Here is a 24,006-nt window from a genome sequence, read left to right as displayed (position 1 = left end):
GTGTAAAATTGAATTATAATGCCATCGGGATCATCTGAACTAATCACATTTTTCTACGAGAAAATATTATTAATATTTTAAAGACATTAAAGTAAGGTAAGAATATCTTCATAAATGCTTTACACATAAATGTTATATCAAAGAACAGATTTTCTGTTTTTATTTACAAATACTTTATCAGAATACTTTACAGTGCTTTTTATTTTAAAAAAGATATATAGACTCTGTGAAAGTGATTAAAGAGCTCTTAATGTTTTAACTTTGGTTCAGTAATAATTACATGAAAAAAATGAATCTACTGGTACGCTATAGCGTCCGTTTTGATTTCATTAAAGCATCTATTTTATGAATTCTGAACCCTTGTAAATGCTCTTATGTGCTTACATCTCTAACAATGACTAGAAGCTTGCTGCAATACCATAAAAGATGCTAGAGCAAGCATCCGTAAAACAATAGTTAAAACTTAAATTTTAACTGAGAAACACATTTTGTTCATTTTTGAAACAAAAGTTAGGAACACCAACAAAAGAAAAATCAAAACGCGTTCTGAAAACAGCTTAGAATAACATCCCATGTCACATACTTGAGTTAAAGATGAGATGAGAAAGGATATCACTGACTTATTCCAAATGGAATGAGCTTTCATATAACATAAAGCTCTCTAAGGAATGGGTAAGAGCATCAAGAAGTTTTCTGTATTTTTATTCTTATTCACTGCAGAAGTTCCATATCAGAAAATTGAATGTTTTCAGAAATCTCCAATAAAGTCTACAAACTTCAGATCATCAGTTTGTAAATTTCTCAAACTTTAGCAACAAGTTCAAAAATTTTCGAAATCCAATATCTCGAATTTTAAAGACATGAGAATGCACTCATCGTCAAAAAACATTTTTGCGCCCAGAACAATGAAACGTTATTTAGAAGGAATTTAAAAACCATCACAATCAACAAGTGATGATAAAATCCGAGTAATATGATAAATATTTACTGAACAAACTAACAAAATCATTTTAACTCTGAATAAGAAGTCAAACCACCGTTATTTCTAATGAGTTCTTTCGCATGTCTCGGCATGAAATCATAAATGTCCTTAACGTATCCTTGAGTTAATTCATGTTGATTTGATCTCATGATCTCTGCCTTGTTCTTGCAGATTTTATGGCAAGGGAGATGTTTTGAAAGAAAGTGCTATAGCATTGAAGAGGCTTGTTATTGAGGACAGATCTGGCATTGCATTTGGTCAAAGCACAGTGACATGGTTAAAAAGTAAAATCATTGCAGCAGATTACGACGAGGATTGGCCCGCTGGAATAGAGCATTGGTGAGAGTGTGCACAAAAGGCAAGGCTACTGGTCAAAGGACCTCATCAGCATACTTTGAGCTAAGTCACGACTGTGGGAGGACACGAACTGTGGTGACGTTGCTATAATGTTAGGAGCAGTCGTGGTTTTTTAATGGTCTGCATGACTGCATACAGCTTTATGCAGTCGTCTGCTTATGCTAAATGGCTTTCACAGATATTTCGAAGAGGAGGAGGGAGGAACATTGCTAACCTAATGTCCATAACCGTGGCGTATGGGGTGGTACGCACGTGTGAACAAATCCTTAATTTGCCTTCAGCTTAGTCTATGAATAATTTCTTCAACGTGCATGTCATGAGTATTTGTGCCCTTTTAGAATTTAGTGTATCCTCTATAACATCCTCACGACATATATGGAACGCAATACGACAGAATGATCCACTTCTTAGGATACAGTCCTAGGATGTGACTATTTTCGAATGCGTCCAGCTATTTAACTTAATGTAGAGTACGTATAAATGGCTTAATATGTTACGTTAATAGATGATTTCAATGCAACGGTATTAGTCAAAACAAAAATTATCTATATTCAGGAAGATCTTTCAAAGTGGGAATAATCAGGTGAAAAGCCTCTCCTTTGCTGACGTCATCTGCGCTATGAGCATCTGGCGTGTCTAACAGAGCTGGATTTACATGATTAATTTCGTTCAAGTAGGTGGCTTCTTTCTGAGTGCAATCTTTTCTTAAAGATGAGGATTTAGTTGCTGATATCCAAAACGGCGTCGAATGACGAATTCGAATTTTTTTTTTTTTTTTTTGTAATACTTTTAATTAATTGAGACTACTTCTACGTTATATAAATCATAAAATGTAAATACAAAATAATTAACAGTATATCCATATAAAAGGCATATCACGAGAAGCATTTTAGTGTGAGAGTGAACAACGAGTGATTACATAATTTTTTAACTAAAGTGCTACAATCGTTATTCCCAACGATATAAAACAAATAAACTCACTTTTATAATCTATAAAACAAACGAAACACTGAAAAAAAAACTTCTCTAATTTATAGTAGCACAATTATTTAAATGCGGAAATTCTAGAAACTACTTTATATACTTTCTAAGAATGAGATCTTTCTAGAAACGTCCTTTTATACAAAATAATAGTATGCCATAATCGTACTACTCGTGAGCCTTATCGTAGTAATAAAATGATAAGTGCTTTTAAAACACTTTTTGAAAATATTTTAAAGGATATGTATTACTTTAAAAATCAGGCCAAAGTTCAAAAGTAACAAATAATATGATTTTAAAGATATATCTGAATAAATGCAGTGAAATATTTTTTTTACTTTTATTTTTGTATATTTTGTTGCATTTGATGGGATTTTTCGAGTATGTTTTAACTCTGAAAACATTTTATTATGATTTTACTTCTTAGGATAGTGACACCACTGGTATTACATATAATGGTGCGGGCTGTAACAACACACTGCAATTCATCTCTTTTTCTGTCAGATTTTGCTTTGCTGTACGGCATCTTACCACCATCAACAGCGGTATTTCTGTCGGGTCTTGAATTTCGGAAACCCTTAGCATCGGTAAGTTCTAAGAATTAAGATATTTACTCATTGTACAATAACCAGAAAGTTATTAAAAATTATCGGAAGAAATTTAAATAAAGAACTATGCATATAACTCAAACTAAGGAACTGATAGATGTTTTTGCAATAATGCAGATTATACAATTGGATGAGACAAATATAATGGGCAATCTAAAAACTGAAATTAATAATAAAAAAGCATTGAATTATTTACAGCCTTAATTTTCGTCAATCGGCAACATAAGTAATTTTTGAAATGTCAAGAAATTATAAGAAGAACGAATAACTTCTCTTAACTCTTTTGGTTTCCATCATATAAAATGAAAATGCCTTGTGCCACATTAAAAATTTCAGAAAACTATCTTTTCTTAACTAAATGATAAATGTGTTTGCAAATATAAGAAATTAAATTTTCTGTGTCCAAAATGTGATTTAGTGGTAGTCCTCTCAGCATCTTGAAAATATTAGATAAATGCCACATGTATCGCTTGTGATTTAAGGTTAATTTTTATTATATATATATATATATTACGTATTGTTGCGTGCGTACGGGATTGAATGCACAAGTCGATAAAAAGTTAATAAAATTTATTCTTATCTCAAGAAATAAAAACAAAATGCTGAAATTTTCGCAGGCATATTCGTACAATATCGCAATATCTCACAGTAGTTATATTTTAAACTACTAAAACGTTAAATAGAACACAATTCAAAGCACAGAAAGCTAATCCGATCGCACCGCTATTCGCTACAATCAACAACAAGAACTAATTAAACAACTGAACTGAGATGTTTTTGTGCGGCTTTTTAAAGCTTTTTAATCATGCACGAGAACATTCTGGTAATTTTTATTTTCTTGAGGTTTCTGGAAAGCAGAAGAGTATAATTACGAGATATTTTTTATCAAATGTTAAATGCTAGGACTCCCGTATTTTTACTTTTTCGGCCTAGCTTTCTCTTGAAATTCGTCACGCGCAGCATTGCACGAGAAATGAAACATTTTAATTATAATTCTAATAAAAAATAGCAAACTAAATACAAAAACCGTAACAATATTTATATACACACATCATATATATAGACTGCCCCCAAAGTTTATAGACTCAACTCTATTACGTGTTTTAGAAAAATGGAAAGGAACACAAACACACACACACACACACACAAAAAAAAAAAAAAAAAAAAAAAAAAAAACTTTTCATTTACATTGCATGCGACTTGCATTACAGTAAGTATTCAACTAAAATAGCAATTTGCATTTTAGAAAAAATAAAAACAAAGAAGAATATGCGTTCTGCACAGAAGAATATGCGTATAAAATGTTTTACATTTTACAACTTGTGATCAATTTTTTACATTTAATAACAATCAAAATTTTTTACATTTCAACAACTTATGATCAATTTCAAATTATATAATACTTCAAAGTACCCCCATTATTCCGTATGACTTTCTCCATGGAGAGAACTAAGCTTTGTAAACACACTAATTCCACACACTGTCCATGGCTGCTTCTAAGGCATTTCGCGGAAGAAAGCCTCCTTCCATTCTCGTAAATTTTCCGAGACATAATACACCGCATATTCTCGATCGAGTTAAAATCGGGGCTCATCGGTGGCTACTTAAGAACAATGACAATTTCCATGTTTAAGTACTTTTTTTTTGTAATATTAGAGGTATGAATGTGAGCATTACCATGTTGGTATATTCCATTTTGTCCCCCAATGTTTTAAGAAATTGGCACCAGATGGTCTCTTAGTGTTATGTAGACTAATCCTTCCGACTATCTAGGACGGTGAAACTTACTTGCCTGCTGAAACCGAAAGCTGCCCACACCCATAACAGATCGATCTTAGCTGTTCCTACTGAAATCCCTCCCGAGGAGAACTCCCATGCCAGAAAATCGGTGAAGATACTGGCTAGGATTTGTATTTAGGCAGTCTCGGCAGGGACCATATGGCACTGTTTTGTCTGCCCCTTTGCTGTGGGGTCACAGCATGGTCAGATACGAGGCTTTCCTTGGGGGATTGGCTCCATTCGGTCTTTTGCTGGAGGACTGAGTGGATGGAACACCATATCGAATTTAATTGTTGCAAGCGGAGTGGTGGCGGGTTGCAAAGGTGACATGGTACTTTTTATTGACTGCGTGTTATTTTTACTTCCAATACTATGTATATAGCCCGGACTGGACTTCGGGGGCTACACCCGTTTGGATGGTGTCCTGGAGATCAGACTACATTTACCTGAGAGGTAATAACCAGAGCAGGAATTTGTCTCCAACTGAAATAGCTCCCAGGCTCTTTTCGTAAATGCCAGTAATATGAACACTCGTCACAACCACTTAGATTCCCTGTTTTTTCATCACTGAAAATTGCAGAGATCCTTTTGCCACTCTATGCCATGTGATTACGGGCCCTTTGCAATCTCATTCGTTTTTAAACCTTTGAGAACTGTAATGACTGAGTGATTTTATGTGAATTATATAACCAGATTCCTTGATTTGCCTACGAACAATATTTTTGAATATTTGCAATCCACAAGCTATTATAATTTTGGGGAACTGACGTTTTCTGTGCCGAAGCCATTCTTTGTGTTCGCCTGTCACTCGGGGTCTTCGTGAATGTGGCTTCGGCTGACGTAGCGTTTTACGAGACATTACACAGTAAATCATGCTTATAGATCGATTCAGAAGTTTCAAAAATTTCTTTAACCGTGTAATTTAAAGCTCAGGATCCTATTAATTTCTGCATCAGAAAGTTGCTTAGCTTTAGGCATAGTTAAAAGCAGCTCAAATGATCTTTTTTTTTTTTTTTTTTTTTTTTTTTTTTTTTTTTTTTAGATTTTTCTTTGGCTTTTTCTTATTTGAATTGTTGGTTTGAATGTGGGCATTATCATATATAGGGCGGCTCAAGTTCCCTACCATGATTGTTGCTAACCAAGTTGCATAAAATTAAATTTATCTACGAATCTTTGGGACACACTTTTTTCCCCTTTTTATTTTTTCTAAAAGATAAATTTATATTTTTGTTAAATAGTTACTTAGACGCAAGGCACATGTGTATTAAATAAACATATTTAAATTAGGTAATTTTATACATTTCCATTTTTCTTAAACATGTAATTTACTTGAGTCTGTAAACTTTTGGGACCGATTGTATATATATTGTGTGTGTAATAATGTAGAAACGTTGATTGCGTACATGTTGAGATGTTGATTTGTGATCAAAACTAAACTTGGGAGCGGGAGCAGACAGAATATTCATTTGAATTTCAATTGACATATGTCGCCACAATTCACTTGGCATTCTAATCTAATTCTAATTTATGTGATTCAACACATTTACATTTTTGATAATATTGCGATATGTAGAAAGCAGCGCGGCAGCATCATAGCAGCAGAGGAAGAAAAAGCAAACTGCTTGGTTATCCAGCATGGAAACTTATTCAGAGAAAAGATTCGGCTCTCGAAATTCTGAGCTCCAAATTAGTTCCCTCATCATCGTTATATAAAAGTTATATAATGCATTAATCTAAAAATGAAGAAAAAGGTAATAATTATTATTTTTGGAATAGAGAGGGGAAATACCCAAATTAAAATTAAGATTCAAAGGACTACTGTTAATTTCAGTTATAATTTTCATTTACATAATTTTTACTTTACATATATATATTATGTATAACTAAGTGCAATGTAAAATATTTTGACAACCACTCTTGGAATTTTTAAACTGTAATTGTTTCATTTTTTGGTCATTCTTCAGCAATGTGCATTTAATCCTATCTAGTACCTTCGCTGGTTTTTGATTACATATCACTTGCATGCATATGCATCTAGTCAATTTAAATGAAATAAAAATAAGGTGTCGAGGATATTTCCGGTGTCCTAGCATAGCTACTAGCCCAGCACAATCCAGTTTTGTAGGCCATTTTCTCACAAACCTGTATTATCAGTGAACATAGGTATGAACTGACATACCCCTTATAATGATTGGAAACACTATAATTACCACAAAATGATACAGTACAATTATGTACAATGATGCGAATAAAAAAATATAACTAGCAGATTTTGAGCTCTCATGGTGTACCCTCTAACAGCTTCGATTAGCTACACATGTAAGATACAGTTACCCTCATAGCCGGATAAACTCAGTGTTAGGCTCTAGACAAAGCATTGTCTTTTGAAGATTCTTAATTCCAACATTCCTTGCTTGTTATTAGGGAATGGCACTAGGTTGTAAAGAATTATAGAATGGGTTCCAAGAGCTTTAAATTCTGGGATTCTTAACCTCGTACTTGTGGAAGAACTGTAGAAACAAGTGAAATTTTAATTTCACTTGCTTCTACCGGACATAAGCAAGTGAAAATTTAAATAAAAATTTTGTATTTGTGTGTTTATAGATGCCATTGATAGCTGTGGCACATTTAGCCGGAAAAAATATACTTACTACTTCATTATTTCCATCGTGTTTTGCATTTGAATAAAATCCCAAACTTGCATCACAACCTGCCTACAGAACCTTAATTAGTCATGGATTATAATTTAAGAGTTTTAAATTGCCAATGTCAAACAGAAATATTTTTTAAAACTATATATGCTTTTAAGAAGAACGATATAAATTATATATTTTGCTTAGTCCTAGAAAATCTAGGAAGATCTCTTTATAAAGGTTAATTGCGGAATAGAGGGAAATATAAGTCTATCATTCAGAACAACCGGAATAACAGCATATTTACTAAACAGAAGAAAGAATACACACATTGCGTTTAAACTAATAGCCATTGAAAAAATGCTACACCTCAAGAATAAAGCCTCAACCGAATAAAGCAAATCATGTTAGAGAAACAGCTCTTATTGTTATTGATGAAATATGAATCTCGATGGGCAATGCGTTACGATGTGTTTACCATCTTTATAACAGGTGATATATCGAGACTTCTTTAGGAGAATAATATTTAGTTTCAGGCGGTGACTCCGACATACCTTCCCTGTTAGTAGATGAGATAGAGTAGATGTCATCTGCGCTTCCACTGAAAGTTTCCCTCGCTCAGTCATTGCAAAATATTACAACTATCAATTATTCTGTGGCTAAAAGTGCAAAAACATTCCAGTGAAGTGTTATGGGGATGAGAAGCTGATTAGAAAAGATAATCTGATTGATAAGAATGGGAAAATTGCGATAGGATTCTTAGAAGAAATTAGCAACAATAATACCATTTATGTTTTTCATTTTAAGGGACTGATGAGAAGAACTGACAGAGTACGTTATTCTAAAAATATAAAATCTCAGAAATTGAATGATCAAATGCTAGACATTTTCCAGACCTTTACAAAAGCTCTGAATCCATAGTTTTTGATGACGCAAAAAATCTCATCTAGCAGATTGAGTTTCTTGACGTTCAACAGTCTCAAGTATGTCGCTTCATGTTTTTTTTTTTTTTTTTTTTTTTTTTTTTTTTTTTTTTGTTTAAAAATTAGATTACACAAATAAAAAATTTGAATATCAAAAACTATTTGTGTAATTGCACTCATCTTATCATCAAACATCTTTTCTCAAATTTTATGAAAGCTGAATTTTTTTCTGACGGGCATAAACTGACATAGTGTTTTTGCCTCGAACAGATATCGCTCCAACAGACGTGCGTTGTCGTTCAGTTTTTAAAGAAAATGTTTTTCATTATTCAGCACTTGTGATATCAACAAGTTAACTTCATGGACAATCACTATGTTTTAAGTGGATATTTTTCCCACAGCTGTGCTTTCCCGTCGACATCTGTACGTTGTCTTTATCGGAACTATATTCACAGAAAATCTGAGAATTATATTCACAGAAAATATGTAAATCTGAAGAAAATAAATAATACCATTTCTAAAATAATGAAAATGGGTTTACATAAGATGTTGCTTATATGAAATATTTAGTTAGAATAAAAATTAATCATTAATATAAGATTTAATGCATCATATTCTCTGTATATGCATTTCGTCAGTTAAACGTAATATAAAAAATAATCTAGATTCAAAAGATGTCTTTCTTAAATTCACGTTGCTGATTTTGAAGATACCGACACAATTGTTCTTGTTTTCAATCTTTGCAATCCCAGTACATGCCCAGCAAAATTTTATCCGATAAGAAATCATTTGGGTTAAAATTACCATTCTTTGATTTTTTTAAAAATTAGTATGCACTATTCATGTAAATAAGTATTCATGTGTATAGAATTCATCTAAATAAATTTAATAGCTTCTTAAAATTATGTACTACATTAAATTGAAATTTGTTTATGAAAGGAAGATACGAAAATCAATATTAATGATTTTACTTGGACCAGAAAGAGGAAAAAGTAATCCAAAGTGCCGGATATTTATAATCCGAATAGTTGGAATAATTTTGCATTGTTATAAAATAGTATTTTAATGAAAAAATATAATGTCTGGTAATAAAACTGCTAATTTTATTAAAATTTTACTGAAGAGTTAATTTTAAAATCGCCCGTTTTGCGTTTCAGATGGGAGCGGCTTTAATTATATGCAGTTTTGCATCTTATCCTTTGTCGTATGTTGTGGCTAGATTTACAATTGCTGCTAAACATGAGCTGAACTATTACGTACCGCAACTGCAATATTGCTTAATTTGGATGGCTTGCATTAATATTGCTTGTAACGTAAGTATTTTAAGTAACAATAAAACACTCATAGAATTTCAATACATTAAAATCATAAGTTATTAATAAATATGTATATAAATGGTGTAGATATAAGCGCAGAATCGGTATTTTTTATGTTAATAGTATTATTTCATGTTTTAAAGTGATATGTAAAACATATATAGCTCACAGCCTGTTTCGTGAAACTTCATCAAGATTGACTGATGAAATCGGCGAGTTACGCATGCATAAAATAGGGTTTGGTTTATTTCTTTATGGCAGAGCACAAGAGAACTATCTGCCTAAGGGGGAGAAATGCCTTTGTGGGAATTTTTCTTAGGGCAGCTGGCTCGTACACACGTTATGCAAGAGGAAACTCCACGAAAACGCACATGCAGTTAGCCTCTTTGCTGGGATTCGAGCCCCGGAATAAACTACCAGTATCCAGAGACTTTACCGCTCGGCCGGCTGATGTACCTGTCTAAATAAGGACATAGTTGGTCCAGTAGTATACAGTGAAGCGAACAGAGCAGTATGAAGCAAATAAGTTTAGTGGCTGCAGTTGTTAGCTATTTTATTGCGCTAAATCTTGGGTCGTTTTGTATCTTTCCCTATGCATATTAAAAACAAACCTTTAGTTTTGGTCCAACAAAACTTCAGAGTTATTTATCGTTTAAAAGTAAACGATATTACAGTCAAAAAATTATTTAATTGTAAGTTTCATTTTTTATGTGTATGCATAAAAGTAAGTTTCTTAAGACACAGTTTTTAATAAATGATCTTTAAATAGACTGTTACGAAATCCCCAGCCGCGGTAAGATAGCTTCCTTCTATCTTACCGCGGTTTAGGTTGGCAGAAAATGGAAAAGAAAGGCAGGTTTGCCATATTTGGAGCGAAATCGCCCATTTGGCGACAAAATTGGCGATATGTCATAAACGGATGAAGAACATTCTGGAACGAATTCTTACCGGTTTGGCCCAAAATGTTCTCAAAGGCAAGACCAAAAAGCTATATAAACCCTGCCTGTACGTGGAGTAGCAGTTTATTGGGTATCATCAGTGTATCATGAGTGAGTGCAACGAGAATGTGTATCGTTGAGGCTATCGAGTGTATTGTCGAGTGCATCGCGAGTTGTAGCGTAGAGAGTGTCAAAAGTACGCTGAATTCCAAGAACGACCGAACCGAGTCGGGAACTAAACTCTAGTGCTTTGCCGTGAAGCTGTCTTCATCGTTATATCCTGATAGCCTGGAGGCTGTGTTGCTGATTGTTTCAGTGTGTTTGTCGTAGTTTTTCGATGACTGTAAACATGTGTTTGGAGCTATCCTGAGTAATACTGGCTAATAAATTGTGTTTTGATTCTCAATCACTACACTTTGTCATCAATCACTACAAATCCACGAACCCGTACAAACGTAACAATACAGCCTTTCATTTATCCAAGATCGTATTTTGCCCTTTTAATGATAAATATTTCCTATAAATAATAAAAATTCTCATGTGTTGTTCCAAAAATAACTCAAATCCAATACGTGACTAGTAGAAATGTCATGTTTCTCGACATAACATAATCACTTTATGCCTGTAACTGAAGTAATTGAATTATGCAAATATAAGGCTAGAATAGCAAACACTGATTATTGTGATTGCACGTTAATGAAAACAAATATGAAATAGACTTTTCTTTATATGATAACAAGAAATTCTAGTAGTTCATGTAACTTATCGTTTAAAACAGTGTAATGGATATAACAAGATTTAAAGTAAATTATATAAAAAATTTGAGATCTGTAACAAACGTAACATTTCTTCCCAAATTCAGAGTACTATTACATCTTATTTACTTACGTCCACAATAAATACGCACCATGGGCTGTGGTTTAATTAAGTTTCAGTAGAATTAATTTAAAATATAGAACACAATGCACGGTAATAAAACTGAATTATTCAAGTGATGGAGAAAAGATTAGCCAGTGGAGAAAAAATGACTTACTTCAATTAAATTCTAGACCTGATTTTTGTGAAAAAAAATCTTTAACCACCGTAATAAAGTTTGACTTGGTTTGATTATGGTAATGCACTCGAGAGCTATTCTGCCTAACCACGATATAAAGAAAAAATGATTGAGATTTAATTGCTTATTTTTAATTACTGTATTTGCTTAAAATTTATTGTTAATGCCTTGATATATACCAAATTAATGTATTAAAATGTTGAATAAAGGAATGTATTCTTCTAAAAAGTAAATTATGCAATTTAATAGTCGTTGCTCAAAAAAATATCTATTTCATAAATGAAATTCTCAAATGAAGTAATAACTAATTTAATGCAGATATTTACATGGACTTTAATTATGTGGAGAAAGCAATGGAATAAAGTTCCTTGCTGCTACGTCATGTGTCTCATATTCTCTCAGGTAAATGGTATTCTTTTATTATTTTTTTTCCTTTTATATTACTCTTATTTATATTGTAATACACGTATCACTTAAAATTAATCAATAAATATATGCTATTAATTTTTGGTGATAAATTAATCAATAAATACATACCATTAATTTCTGATGATAAATTAATCAATAATATTACTAACAATAATGTTCAAATGTAATAGTTATCCTTTAATGGATCAAAATTAAAATTTAAGAGCTGGGAAATATTTAAGTTGTTTTAAAAGTTATTACCTTGTAGATACATTAGGTTATTTCGAATCAGGAGAGATAAAAATGAGCAATGTGTTCGCCGGGACTCGAACCACGGAACTCTTGAATACGATCCGAGCATGCTGACCACTATACCACGAAGGCATGCTAAGAAGGCGGAAGAAATACCTTATAACCTAATTAAACGTTTTATGATTTTACATGATTATTATATGTGGCAGTAAATTCAAAATTTATTGTATGTGTAAAGTATACTTGTTTAAAGTTCCTTGCTGTAAATTACAGTACGCAAGTAAAGAAAAAGAGAATATTTTGTAATTATCTATTAAAATGTTAAATAATTATTTAGTGATATTTTTTTAAAGCATTAAAGCAGGAGAGAGATGAAAAATGAGCAATGTCCTCTCCGGGACTCGAACCTCTCGAATACGCGACGAGTATGCTGATCATTACACCACGAAGACATGCTAAGAAGGCGGAAGAAAAACCTTATAATTATAGACACTCTTTCTGTGAAAGTGTCTTAGAATTTAATAAAAAGTTTACTCACAGAGGTACTTAAATATAAGATATGTAATAAAATGAACTAATACATTGAATGCATATTCATAATTCTAGAAACACTCTTGTATAAAAGATTATAGATAATACGAAATTCATATTTCTGTCTAAATTCTCTATTTTTTACGATTCGTTGTTGACCATGCGTGTATTACTGAATAATGTCAGTAATGAAGTACTGAATGGGAGAGGGGAATAAGAAATTTCTAAAAACTTACTCAATAATTCAGCAAAATTACGCTTTGACATGAATGAGGACGGAGAAGTGCAATGAATCAGAAACAATGCAATAAAGCTGGGGAAACATAACTCACAAACGTAACAGTTTTCTACCTCATAGGAAACTGTATAATGCAATCTGTATAATGTCAACTGTATGATGTTAACTAATGTTATGAAACTGAATGATGTTAAATTAGTTTTCTAGTTCGCAGAAAAGCTGTTAATTAGTTAAGTCAGTTTTCTAGCTCGCAGAGAAGCTGTTAGTTAAATCAGTTTTTTAGCTCGCAGAAAACATAAGCTCTACTTCTAGCTCGTACTTAAAATTTTAGATAATGGACAATTTTATTGTGAAGGGTACTTACTCATGGCACACAGTTAGTGAATACTTTGACGATTAACAGATTAGCTTATGTCTTTCTATAGTGATAAGTTTGAAAAGGAAAAATATGAAGAAAAAACTGCCTATTCTGTAAGCAAATGCGATATTAATCACAAATTTGTCTTGGCATTTAGTCTACGATTATAATCTTTAGAGGAATCATAAAAAGATACAGGAAAAACTGGTATTATGAAAACAATGGAGAGAATTGAATGAATCGATGAATTATACTTTCACGAGGAAAAATGGAAGATAGATAAGAAAATTTCCTTCTCGTTATGGAGTTTTTAAATGTTTATTCCATTACTTTTAACATCTAATAATAAAATTCAGTTTGTAACTTATGTTGCGTAAATAATTTTAAATCCAAAACTTTTGTCAGCAAAGGAACTGTTGCTTTTATTTTCTTATATTAAAAGCTTTATTTTCTTAATTGTTGATCCCAAGAATGAACTTCTACAAAGAGAGAAGAGAAATATCTCAAACTTAAAATTAGGCAAGACAGCCACTTTGTGTTTGCGTAGATTTAAGTTAAAATTCTCTCGATTTCGTAGGCGAACAGGTACAAAATTTTAATTAAAATCTAACATTTAATAGAAATTAGACTGCTTTCAGTAATTTTAAGTGTACTTCTAAAAAACGGTTTTAAATAAAGTAGAGAATTTTATGAGAGCAGTCTCAACCCTTAAATTGAAATATTTTAATAAATAATTTTATATAAATCAGATATCCCTTCAATAAATTCATTCTTTAAATTATTTTTAGTTATAAAAATAAACTGATGTACTAAAAGTATTTTAATATAATCAAACCATAGGTCTAATAAAATCATATCTTAAAAATTACCTTCTTTAAATACGAACAGTTAATTTCCCGGTGCTCCACTGATCGCTGCTCGGCACGTGATCGCTATCGTTTCTTCGCAGACTATTTTATTGTAATTAATTTAAACAGCGAAGTCTGTTATCATAAACTTCGGATATGAGGTATCCTCACATGAAAAATTCTATAGATGGAAAACTACATCTGGGCTACTTGGTAGCCAGTTTATGTCACTTCCTTTGGGGATCAATTTATGAAAAAAAAAACTTCTCAATAATTGGAAGATGCGTTTGAGAAACCATATCTTTCCACCACAACAGACAGCTGCTGACTTGCATAAAAATGCAGAAACCTTTATCCGTTATAAAGCCGTTAATATTATAGATCCGTTATATCCGCCGTTATGAAGGCGTCTTGGAACCCAGTTCTTAAAACTTTACACTATTTTTTTTTCAGCTGAGCATTGTCTTGCCTTTATATCGTGAAACTGATGGTAACCTTAAAACTCTCATCAAATGATACTCTTAAAATCGTTGCCATTGTAAAACTTCCAGACGCAAAAGTCATGTATCGTATCAGTGGAAATGCTCCATTAATGAAGCTCCCAAATTTCCAGCAACTAGGCAATTGCCCTTCATGCTCATCCCAGGTACTACATTCGCAAAATAAGGCAAATAATTATAAATTTACGAAATACCTGTTACAAAAGCTAACGTTTTATTATGGTTCTCGGAGACCAAAAAGGTTGCATTTGGGAAAATGTTAATTAACCCGCGGGAAGGCGCGTGGGGTGTATCATACAACCCTACATCAACACTACATAAAAGTGGAGTATTCCTAACTTGTGAAACTGAAATTCTGTGCTGCTTTCAGTAGCTGAGTTTCTAGTTGTAGTTGACTTTCAGAACCGCTTTTTCTTTGCCTATGTGTTTCAGAAAACGATTTATCGGTATTTTGTTGGAACTGGGGTATGACACACCCCACGCGCCTGTCCGTGTAAGTGTTTTTCTGACGGAATATTTAGTTCAGAAATTTATTTCTAGAGTGTAACAGTAAATATTTCTACTCGCAAGTGATTTTAAAGTACTTGACATTAAATTCTTAAAAATTTCTAACTGCATTATGGTAAAACGAATGAGTCTCTATGAACTGGAGATGCAACGCATGTAAGATTTATTAGAAATATTTGAAAGCGATGAAGATTGCATTTCGGAAACTGAAGATGAAACTAAGAATATTTTCTACAATGTTTTGGTTTCGAAAAAGATAAAACATTAATTCCTGATGTTCCTAAAAAAGGAAAAACTGTTCTTATGCTTTCAACATTATATAACGATCATACTATTGGAGAAAATAAAACGTCAGCAATTATATGTTTTAATAATATGACTAAAGGAGCAGTGGATATGGGGTATGAAATGTCAGTCAATTATTCAATTGCCAGAATAACAAGAAGGTGGCCAATGGTAATTTTCTTTCCTACTCTGAATGTTGCTGTAATAAATGCTTGAATTATATTACATTCAACTGCTAATCCACCAACAAGAAACAGAAGTCTGTTTTTGAATTTGCATTACAATTAATGAAAAAAAAGTATTGAACAAAGATCAGAGATTAATACTTTTCCAAGAAATTGACGTACTGCATGCAAAACAAAAGCAGAAGTTTCGATGAAGAATTAAACCGAATGCATGAAATTCGAAATAACTAAGTATGAAAGATGTGTTAAATTTTTTGCTCTCGCGCCAAGGACAGAAGAACGTGAATGCAATGTTTAAAATGTGAAAACATTCTGTGCCAAGAACACATAAATGCATTTCGTTCAAAGTGTGAAGAAATAAAATAAGCATGGTGTATTAGAGATGCAATGAAATTTAGAGGCATGATGTTTATTATTTTCATTTATCTTAATTTTAAATCTAAGATTATTTCGGAAATTAATTTTTTGAAACCCAGTTATTATTCACTTATTTATAATACACGTAAACAAAAAAAAAAAAAAACTGTTTTAACACTAAATAATACTATTTTTATTGTATTTTAAATATTGGGGTATGTGATACCCCACGCGCCCACTCTAAACTATAACTTTTCTTGGTGCGACTTCCCCCGGGTTAAGCTTTAGTAAGTCGAATGCAGAATATGATATATCTTTAGCCAAAAAAAAAAATCATGGAGATATCAGAAATAAATTTGCTGATTTTGACTAATTTTCAACGCATCTTATCGATCAAAGTTTAAAATGCTCTAAATAGTTTACCCAAATTTTCCGCAAGTCTCAAGGCGCAACTATTAAACTAACGGCAATTATTGAAATCGTAATAAGAAAAAGGTGGCTAATTGCTTTTTGGTGTACGTCTCGACAGATTAATAATTGCTCACATTTTACTGAGCTTTGCATGCAAATATATAGAATATTTTTTCTTATAGTGTTAAAGCCTAACAGAAATTTTATTTGCTTTACTCTTCGGCCGCGTCTGTGTAAGAGAATTTCGCATTTTAAAACACATTTTAATACACCAGTGATGAAATTATTCTTGTGAAACTTTCTGCCTCATATACAAACCTTTTACATGTTAAGTACGTTCCTAAGGTTAATAGATAAGGAAATAAAGCTTGCAGCAAACTTTCGCAAGCACACTGCATACAGAAATTCTTAAGGTTACGTTAATTACAAAGCTTCTTAAAATAAGATGCAAAAATTTGCGAAACCTTTTAATGCTCTATATGATGAGGATTCTGTAAAAGGAAAATTCTAACTTTTGTTTTGAACTCCATATAGCAAGTTGTCTGGTTAATTAAATATTCATCAAGTTTTTAACAATTGGATTTATTTGATTATGGTAAAGTACAAGATGGTTGGCTACCTACTTAAGGGAAAGGAGGCCTTCGTAGATGCCTCCGTAAAAGAAATTGGTTCGTATTCACATCACACTTCGGAACCACACAGCTAGGTGAGCTATGCATCACGTTTGAGAAAGTATGCCTCAGTTTGAACCCAGGTCGAACTACCAGCTGTGAGGGGCTTAAATCGCTCGATCACTGGAAGAACCATAATGTTTTACCAACTGAAATTCACAAACATATACCTAATAATAATTTGGCATGCTATAAAAGTAATAACGAATTACAATTACCTATCTGAAGTGATAAAAGAGAAAATTGTTGTTTTGTAGCTGCTCCCAGTTTAATTAGCGATATCAATTTATCAGCTTGTAAGGTACAGGAAAAACAATATTGAAAAACAATTCAAGGAAAGTATAATTATCAACAATTCCTTTGACAAAGGTTCAGACTTAGTATTTCAAAGGTATGAATTCAACCTTAAATAATCATTCGCGATTTGTAGAAAGATTAACATCTTTGTGGGGAAAAAATCTTTTTTATGGTTTGAAAAGGATAATACGGTTTAATGGAAAATTTAATAAAAAATATAATAATAAAACCCGTGTGATTCAACCAAGGAAACATCTAGATGATTTCGTTAAAAATCTGATATGAATACCACATGACTTTCTTGTACGGCCTTTTAAACTGTACATAATTTTTGCTGCACTTCATTTAAACTTATTTCCTCGACTTTTATTAGAGATATATTTCTCGGTCAATCAGTTCATTTCTCAGCAGAGCAAAAATATATAAAAACTCGGAACATCTTCTTTGAAAATTGTAAAATACAGACAAACCTATAGTTAAAGTTATTTTTATCCCACATATATATATATATATATATATAGAAGAAGAGGGAGATGAGTGGTATCATGACTAGTAGAATAATTCCTATATTCCTTGACAAAACAATACTTTCATTGTTAATGACAAACATTTTTGATGCATTGTTAAGGAATTGGTTCCAATCACAGCCATTCTGTAATTAGGTTTTGCCTTTTTAATACCGGAGGAAGAAAGTGTAGTAGCAGTGATACAGCGAAGTAGACAGAAAATGCGACGTGACTATTAAAAAAAAAAAAAACTTATTCAGAAAAGATTTGGTTTTGGTCAGCTTCATTCTGATTGTTTAATTGTAAGTTTCAGTCTGGAAATTTGAAATTATATTATTGACTGAAGCGTTAAATAACTGCCTACGTCATTAGCATAAGTATCATGTGGGAACGAGTAACTTTGTAATGACGCAGCTTAATGATTTATTATAAGTATTTGCTATTTTTAGGATGGATAAAAGAAAATAACCAAAGTGAAATGGAGAGTGATGGAACTATAGCAAATTAGAGTTAGAAATTTTATTTACAAATTTTTCACTTGCATAATGTACACAACTATATTACATAAATATATACACAAATACGTATATGGATACATATATTGGGAGAATGCATACTGCACTTATTCGGTTTAGTGGATGAAAAGTACAAAGGATTTGGAAATGCTGATACTATTATATTGTATACTATTTAAAATGCAGTTGTTATCTGTTTGGTGTTATTTTTTATTTACACAATATAGTTTGCTGTCTATCCAGTATTTGATATATTGCTGCCGTAAATCAGCGTTTCTAAATTATAAGCTTACAGAACTGAGAGGGAAAGTATGCGAAGGGAAGAAATGCGCAAGTAAAATATGGTTATATAGAAGTATGACATGCAATAAAATTGCAGAAACTATTTAAATTATATACATATATAGGTTCTTTGTCAAATGTATTACAATCATAATTTATTTTATATGCTTTTTGATTAATTCAAAATATGCTTTGGTATTGCAGTTAGCTGTTTCGTGCGGAATTATTTTTTGGTATTTCGATGAGTTGCAGCAATGGAGTTTGTACCCGCAAATGGCTCTGTATTACGGAGGTGAAATTTCTGGCTGTATATGGATTTCAACAATTGCTGCCGTTTCTATACTTTCCAAGAGATATCCTACGCTGCCTGAAAAAGGATTTTTGCTATTGTCTTGCACAGCTTTTGGGTATGATTCAAATATTGATAAAAATTTTTGCATTGATTTAAATTTTCCGAAAAGTAGAAGTTAAACTAATAAAGAAAGAACTGCAGTCAAACATTACACAGAAATGAGATGTAATATTGATTTGTATGCGTTAAGTCTTAAAACACACTACGAGGTATTAAAGTTAGTTATTAAGTTATTAGGTCCTCACTTTGAAAGTTATTATATTAGCGAATAAAGGCTTTATTCTTAAAGCCATTTGATATATTGAAAGTATCATTTGATATATCGAAAGTAATATATTAAAGATATGTATGCCGTTAAGACAAGAACATTAAGTGAAAGAACACTTCCTTTTCTATAAATCTTCTAGTGATTTCTTTTAATCATATAAACAACTTCAAGATATTTGTTAAATCTTCGCACATTTGCTTCATTAGTGTTATTTATTACCGTTTCTACATTGGTAATTATGAAGTTTATAAAATCAGTTAGGCTTGTGGGCATAACAAGCTGAAATTCAAAATAATGAATGAATCTTTAAAAACAATCCACACTCTATAAGATCTGGTAACCTAACAGGTCATCTATAGTAGCCTCACTAAAGTATTACTAAGTTATCACTAAGTCACCTTCACTAAGTTATTAGGTCCTCACTTTTTGCACACTTTGAAAGAATCAAAAATTCATGAAGTATTTATTGAATAATAAAATTTTTACTCAGTTTGAGAAGAACGAAATATATTGAAATTAAAATTTTCAAGAGGTTATTTCTGAAAAAACGGATTGTAGAATGGTTGAAGCTGTAAATGATTTAAATATCTAAGGCTCACAGCTAGACTTCTCTCAACAATTTTATACCTTTTGGCGCACGTCTGATTAAAATTTAAGAGTTTCATTACTCAAAAATACTCAATTCTTTTAATAAATACAATTATTTAACATTTCATAAAACTACTTAAATATTGTCATAAAAGTTACTTATTTTGCATTTTACTGTTGATTATCGTAACATAACATACTTATCAGGATAGTATATGTATGTGTGCAAATATGAAATAGTGTATCTATCAAGTTCAATGTTCCTTCTTACCTTCTTTGGGAACATACAAGGACCTGACTCGGAACAGAGAGCTTACTAAAGCTATGTTCACTAATTGTGGTAAGTAGACAAGATACAGACGAAGGGTATACAAAACCCTTTATTTTTCTCTATATACAATAACTTCCGTACTTCGGAATACACTGACCCGCTACTTGGGGTCTAACGTAAAAGTATAAAAATAAAACTAAACTCTAATTTAACTTTAGAATAATAAACGTGGAAGATTGGCCTTATAATAACAGGAAGCGTACGTAGTACAGAGACTGTGAACACTACAATACGTTTTAAAATTTATCAAGAGGATTAAAACCTCTGGCCTGGAAGGCAAACAGCAACTGCGTAACTTCTAAGGTAAGCGGCCTGCTTTGACTCAACTGCTTCCTCTCTCTCGCTTGGCAAAAAGCCACAACTTAAATACTTGGCGTTCGCCAGACAAACTTTGCATAAAAACCTTAACGCTTATAATTCTGGCCGGAAGTAGAAAATAAGAAGTGATAGTAAAGATTTAAAATAAAATAAACGTTAGTAAAACTTAAGATCCTTACATATCTACCAATATTTTAGTATGTGTGTTCACACCAACAGCACAGTGACCATCTATAAATGGACTTTAAACCGCAGAAGGAACAGTTCTGTTTAAATTGCTTTTTTATTGTATTTAGAGTGTAATGATCACTTTTAAGAGATGTGCTAGGTTTGTTGTATAACTGTCCAATCAATATTTCTACTTCTCAATGAAGAAGACAATCTATGATTTCACCAGGTGAGTGGTAGGATACTTTTTCAAGAATGCAAATATTTAGCTTACATGATAAAGCAACGTTTACCCCATTTGCCCATATCAAACTCATAATTGGATTTTTTACTATGTAACTGAGATTTTGTTGAAACATACGTCTCTATGTACTGATTGATCTGATTTCAGAAGGCTTTATTCTTAAAGCCATTTGATGTATTGAAAGTATCATTTGATATATCGAAAGTAATATATTAAAGATATGTATGCCGTTAAGACAAGAACATTAAGTGAAAGAACACTTCCTTTTCTATAAATCTTCTAGTGACCTCTTTTAATCACATAAACAACTTCAAGATATTTGTTAAATCTTCGCACATTTGCTTCATTAGTGTTATTTATTACCGTTTCTACATTGGTAATTATGAAGTTTATAAAATCAGTTAGGCTTGTGAGCATAACAAGCTGAAATTCAAAATAATGAATGAATCTTTAAAAACAATCCACACTCTATAAGATCTGGTAACCTAACAGGTCATCTATAGTAGCCACATACGATAATCGTACCATCATCCTGTTTTTATATTTGACACCCTAATCACGGGAATATAGTAACTTATTTTGAGTGATGAGAAATATTCAGTAATTAATTTGAACCCAAGTCCTTCAGATTTAACATATCAAAAGACATTGTATTTCGACAGTAAATATATTATCAAATATTACCGAAGCACATTTCTGAAATGCATACGGCTGCTAAAACGATGGAACTACTCAAAGGAAATATGAGAACGATACCCAAGTACCTCCTTTGAAAACTGTCCTTCTCGGGCCCATAGATAAAATGCAAGCCCGCGAGTCCTACTTTCGTGTTCCAACGCATACCGCTGGAAGTCGTCACAAAAATGGTGATTTACGCCAGCAGAATGTGTTCATCTACTGCTTAACAGCTCCTTGTAACAACTCAACGCGCCATTTTTTCACGCGCATTCTATAAACAAATCTCCCTGTTTTATTCCCCTCTATTTGCTCTTTACGGATTTTTCTTAAAAATGAAAACAACTAAGCTCATTTTTTGACAAAAGTGTTCTAATTTTTCAGAAGAGAAATAATAAACAACGATTTTCACATTCTGTGGGTAAGGGAAATGCATGCCCTCATGCAGAGTTTCTTACCTTTCTTGGTCTGGGGAACCCCCTAATATTTACGAAAATTATGTGGGACCCACATAAGCGTTGCGCAAATCCGACACACGCGTGAGTGAAACTGTCAGTTTCTTCACTTGTAATGCAGTTTTAGGTCATCAACTTTAATTTTTAAAGTAAAATGAACGTTTCTATTATAAAAGTATCCGTCGAAACGTTTTCGTTTTTTCTCTGTATTTTCTTATCATTATCTATTTTCAGATACATTATGTAAAAATATTTGATGATTGTAAAATTATTATAACTTAAAAAAATATCAAAATTTCTAAAATTTTTGGCGACCCCCTAATGCAGATCCCGAGACCCAAATGGAGTCGTGACCCACAGTTTAAGAAACTTTGCCCTCATGTAATAGTCGCATTATACATATTATTTTTTATGTAAATTAATTGAATTAGTAGGCTTTGTTTGCAAATAAAATGACATTATGTAAAATACGCTATACATTTTCTTTTACCTTACTTTAATTATGTTAAACAGCCTACACAACACTAAAGACATCAGATCCAGCTCAATGCATCAGATTTACATTGACGGAGCATTTTGCTAAGGTAGATAGAGCTCACATTCTGCGTCAACATTTTAATCGTATTCTAACACTAAACATTTTCTTTTTTAAAATTTTGTTATATTAACCTATTTTCTTAATTAATAGATACGGAATTGCAAAAATAATATCTCATGTGAAACATTTTAAATAAACCTGTATATACCAGGCTATATAAATTGCTTTATTAGCAATCTGAGGGGGTTCCAAAAGAATAAACTATACTTTTCTCTTATTATGAGACTGCATAGAGTATTAACAACAGGTTACTTTCTATGCGAACTAAAATAACATTTTTTGCAGCCTTTCTGTTCTGATGACAGCTCTAATGGGCCTTCTCGTCTCTTTTGATAACTTGGATGAAGTATATTTTGTGGGGCGACCGAAGACAGACTTCGAATTTCGACAAGTAAAATTTGTTAATAAATATTTATTCATCTTATGGAAGTTAAAAATTGCGTATAGTGCGAATGCAAACTTGTTCCTTTTGTCATTATTTATTTAAATTTCTGATAATCCGCGTTTTTAATAAATTTTATTTTTAAGCCGTGTAACTTCTATGATGCGGAATAACCTTACCATCTAATTTGAACGCTTGGTGAACCATCCTGTTACTTTCTAACTATTGATATACTATGCAATCAAACCAAAAACCTTATTAATTACTCCTGAGAGGGTCAAAAAAGTGATTATGCCAACTATATTTAGAGTTTTTATGCAAAATTTACGAATGTAGGAGATTTACCTTAGTGTTAAAACTTCAATTATTTGCAGTAATAACCTATATCTCAATTTTATAAAAAAAAACTTAAACAATTACTATGCCTTATTTGCTTTCTAACTCACTGCAATTGCTTCACAATTACAGCAGATGATTTATCCAGTAAGACGTCAGTATTATTGTTGCAAGCTCCAATAAGGGTTACGGTTAAGATCAATATCATATTTTAAAATCAAACCTTTACTTTTAATACGTAACAATTTGTTTCGACTTTGAAGTGCAGTAAAAATGTAGCATTATCGGATATATAATATATCAAAATTGGAATGTAGACGGTTGGCATCAGAGATTTGTTATACTCTCCAGTCTGAGATATATCATTATGTGCAGGCTCGGCGGCCTGATCCAAGGCATGCCAGGAAATAAATACTAAAATGGGCATCTGCTTGGAAGCATTATACTGTGGAATACAGAAGACAATGGTAATGGATTTGTATGCATCAAAGTACGCAACAACATGTTCTCATCATCCTGGCGTGACTTCTTGTTGGACGGAAGGAACAGGTTAGATGAAAAAGAAGTTT

The 24,006-nt window shown here is 32.1% G+C and overlaps 1 protein-coding gene across 3 annotated transcripts in view; it reads left to right on the top strand.

The window, feature by feature from the left end:
- Nucleotides 1-24,006, top strand: part of LOC118195022 (lysosomal cholesterol signaling protein-like) — a 97,764-nt gene that overhangs the window by 55,264 nt on the left and 18,494 nt on the right. For all 3 annotated transcript variants that reach the window (XM_085810731.1, XM_085810732.1, XM_085810733.1), the window contains 5 exons: nt 2,748-2,907; nt 9,421-9,576; nt 11,890-11,973; nt 18,927-19,129; nt 23,005-23,110. In XM_085810731.1, the coding sequence (XP_085666857.1) occupies nt 2,748-2,907; nt 9,421-9,576; nt 11,890-11,973; nt 18,927-19,129; nt 23,005-23,110 (709 nt within the window). The remainder of the gene's footprint in view (nt 1-2,747; nt 2,908-9,420; nt 9,577-11,889; nt 11,974-18,926; nt 19,130-23,004; nt 23,111-24,006) is intronic.

This window comes from Stegodyphus dumicola, chromosome 2, assembly GCF_044657685.1.
Source record: "Stegodyphus dumicola isolate Sdum_Otavi_A_Nest chromosome 2, ASM4465768v1".
In the NCBI taxonomy this organism is placed as follows: Eukaryota; Metazoa; Arthropoda; class Arachnida; order Araneae; family Eresidae; genus Stegodyphus; species Stegodyphus dumicola.
Note: the sequence above shows the minus strand (reverse complement) of the source record. Positions and strands in the feature narration are given on the sequence as shown.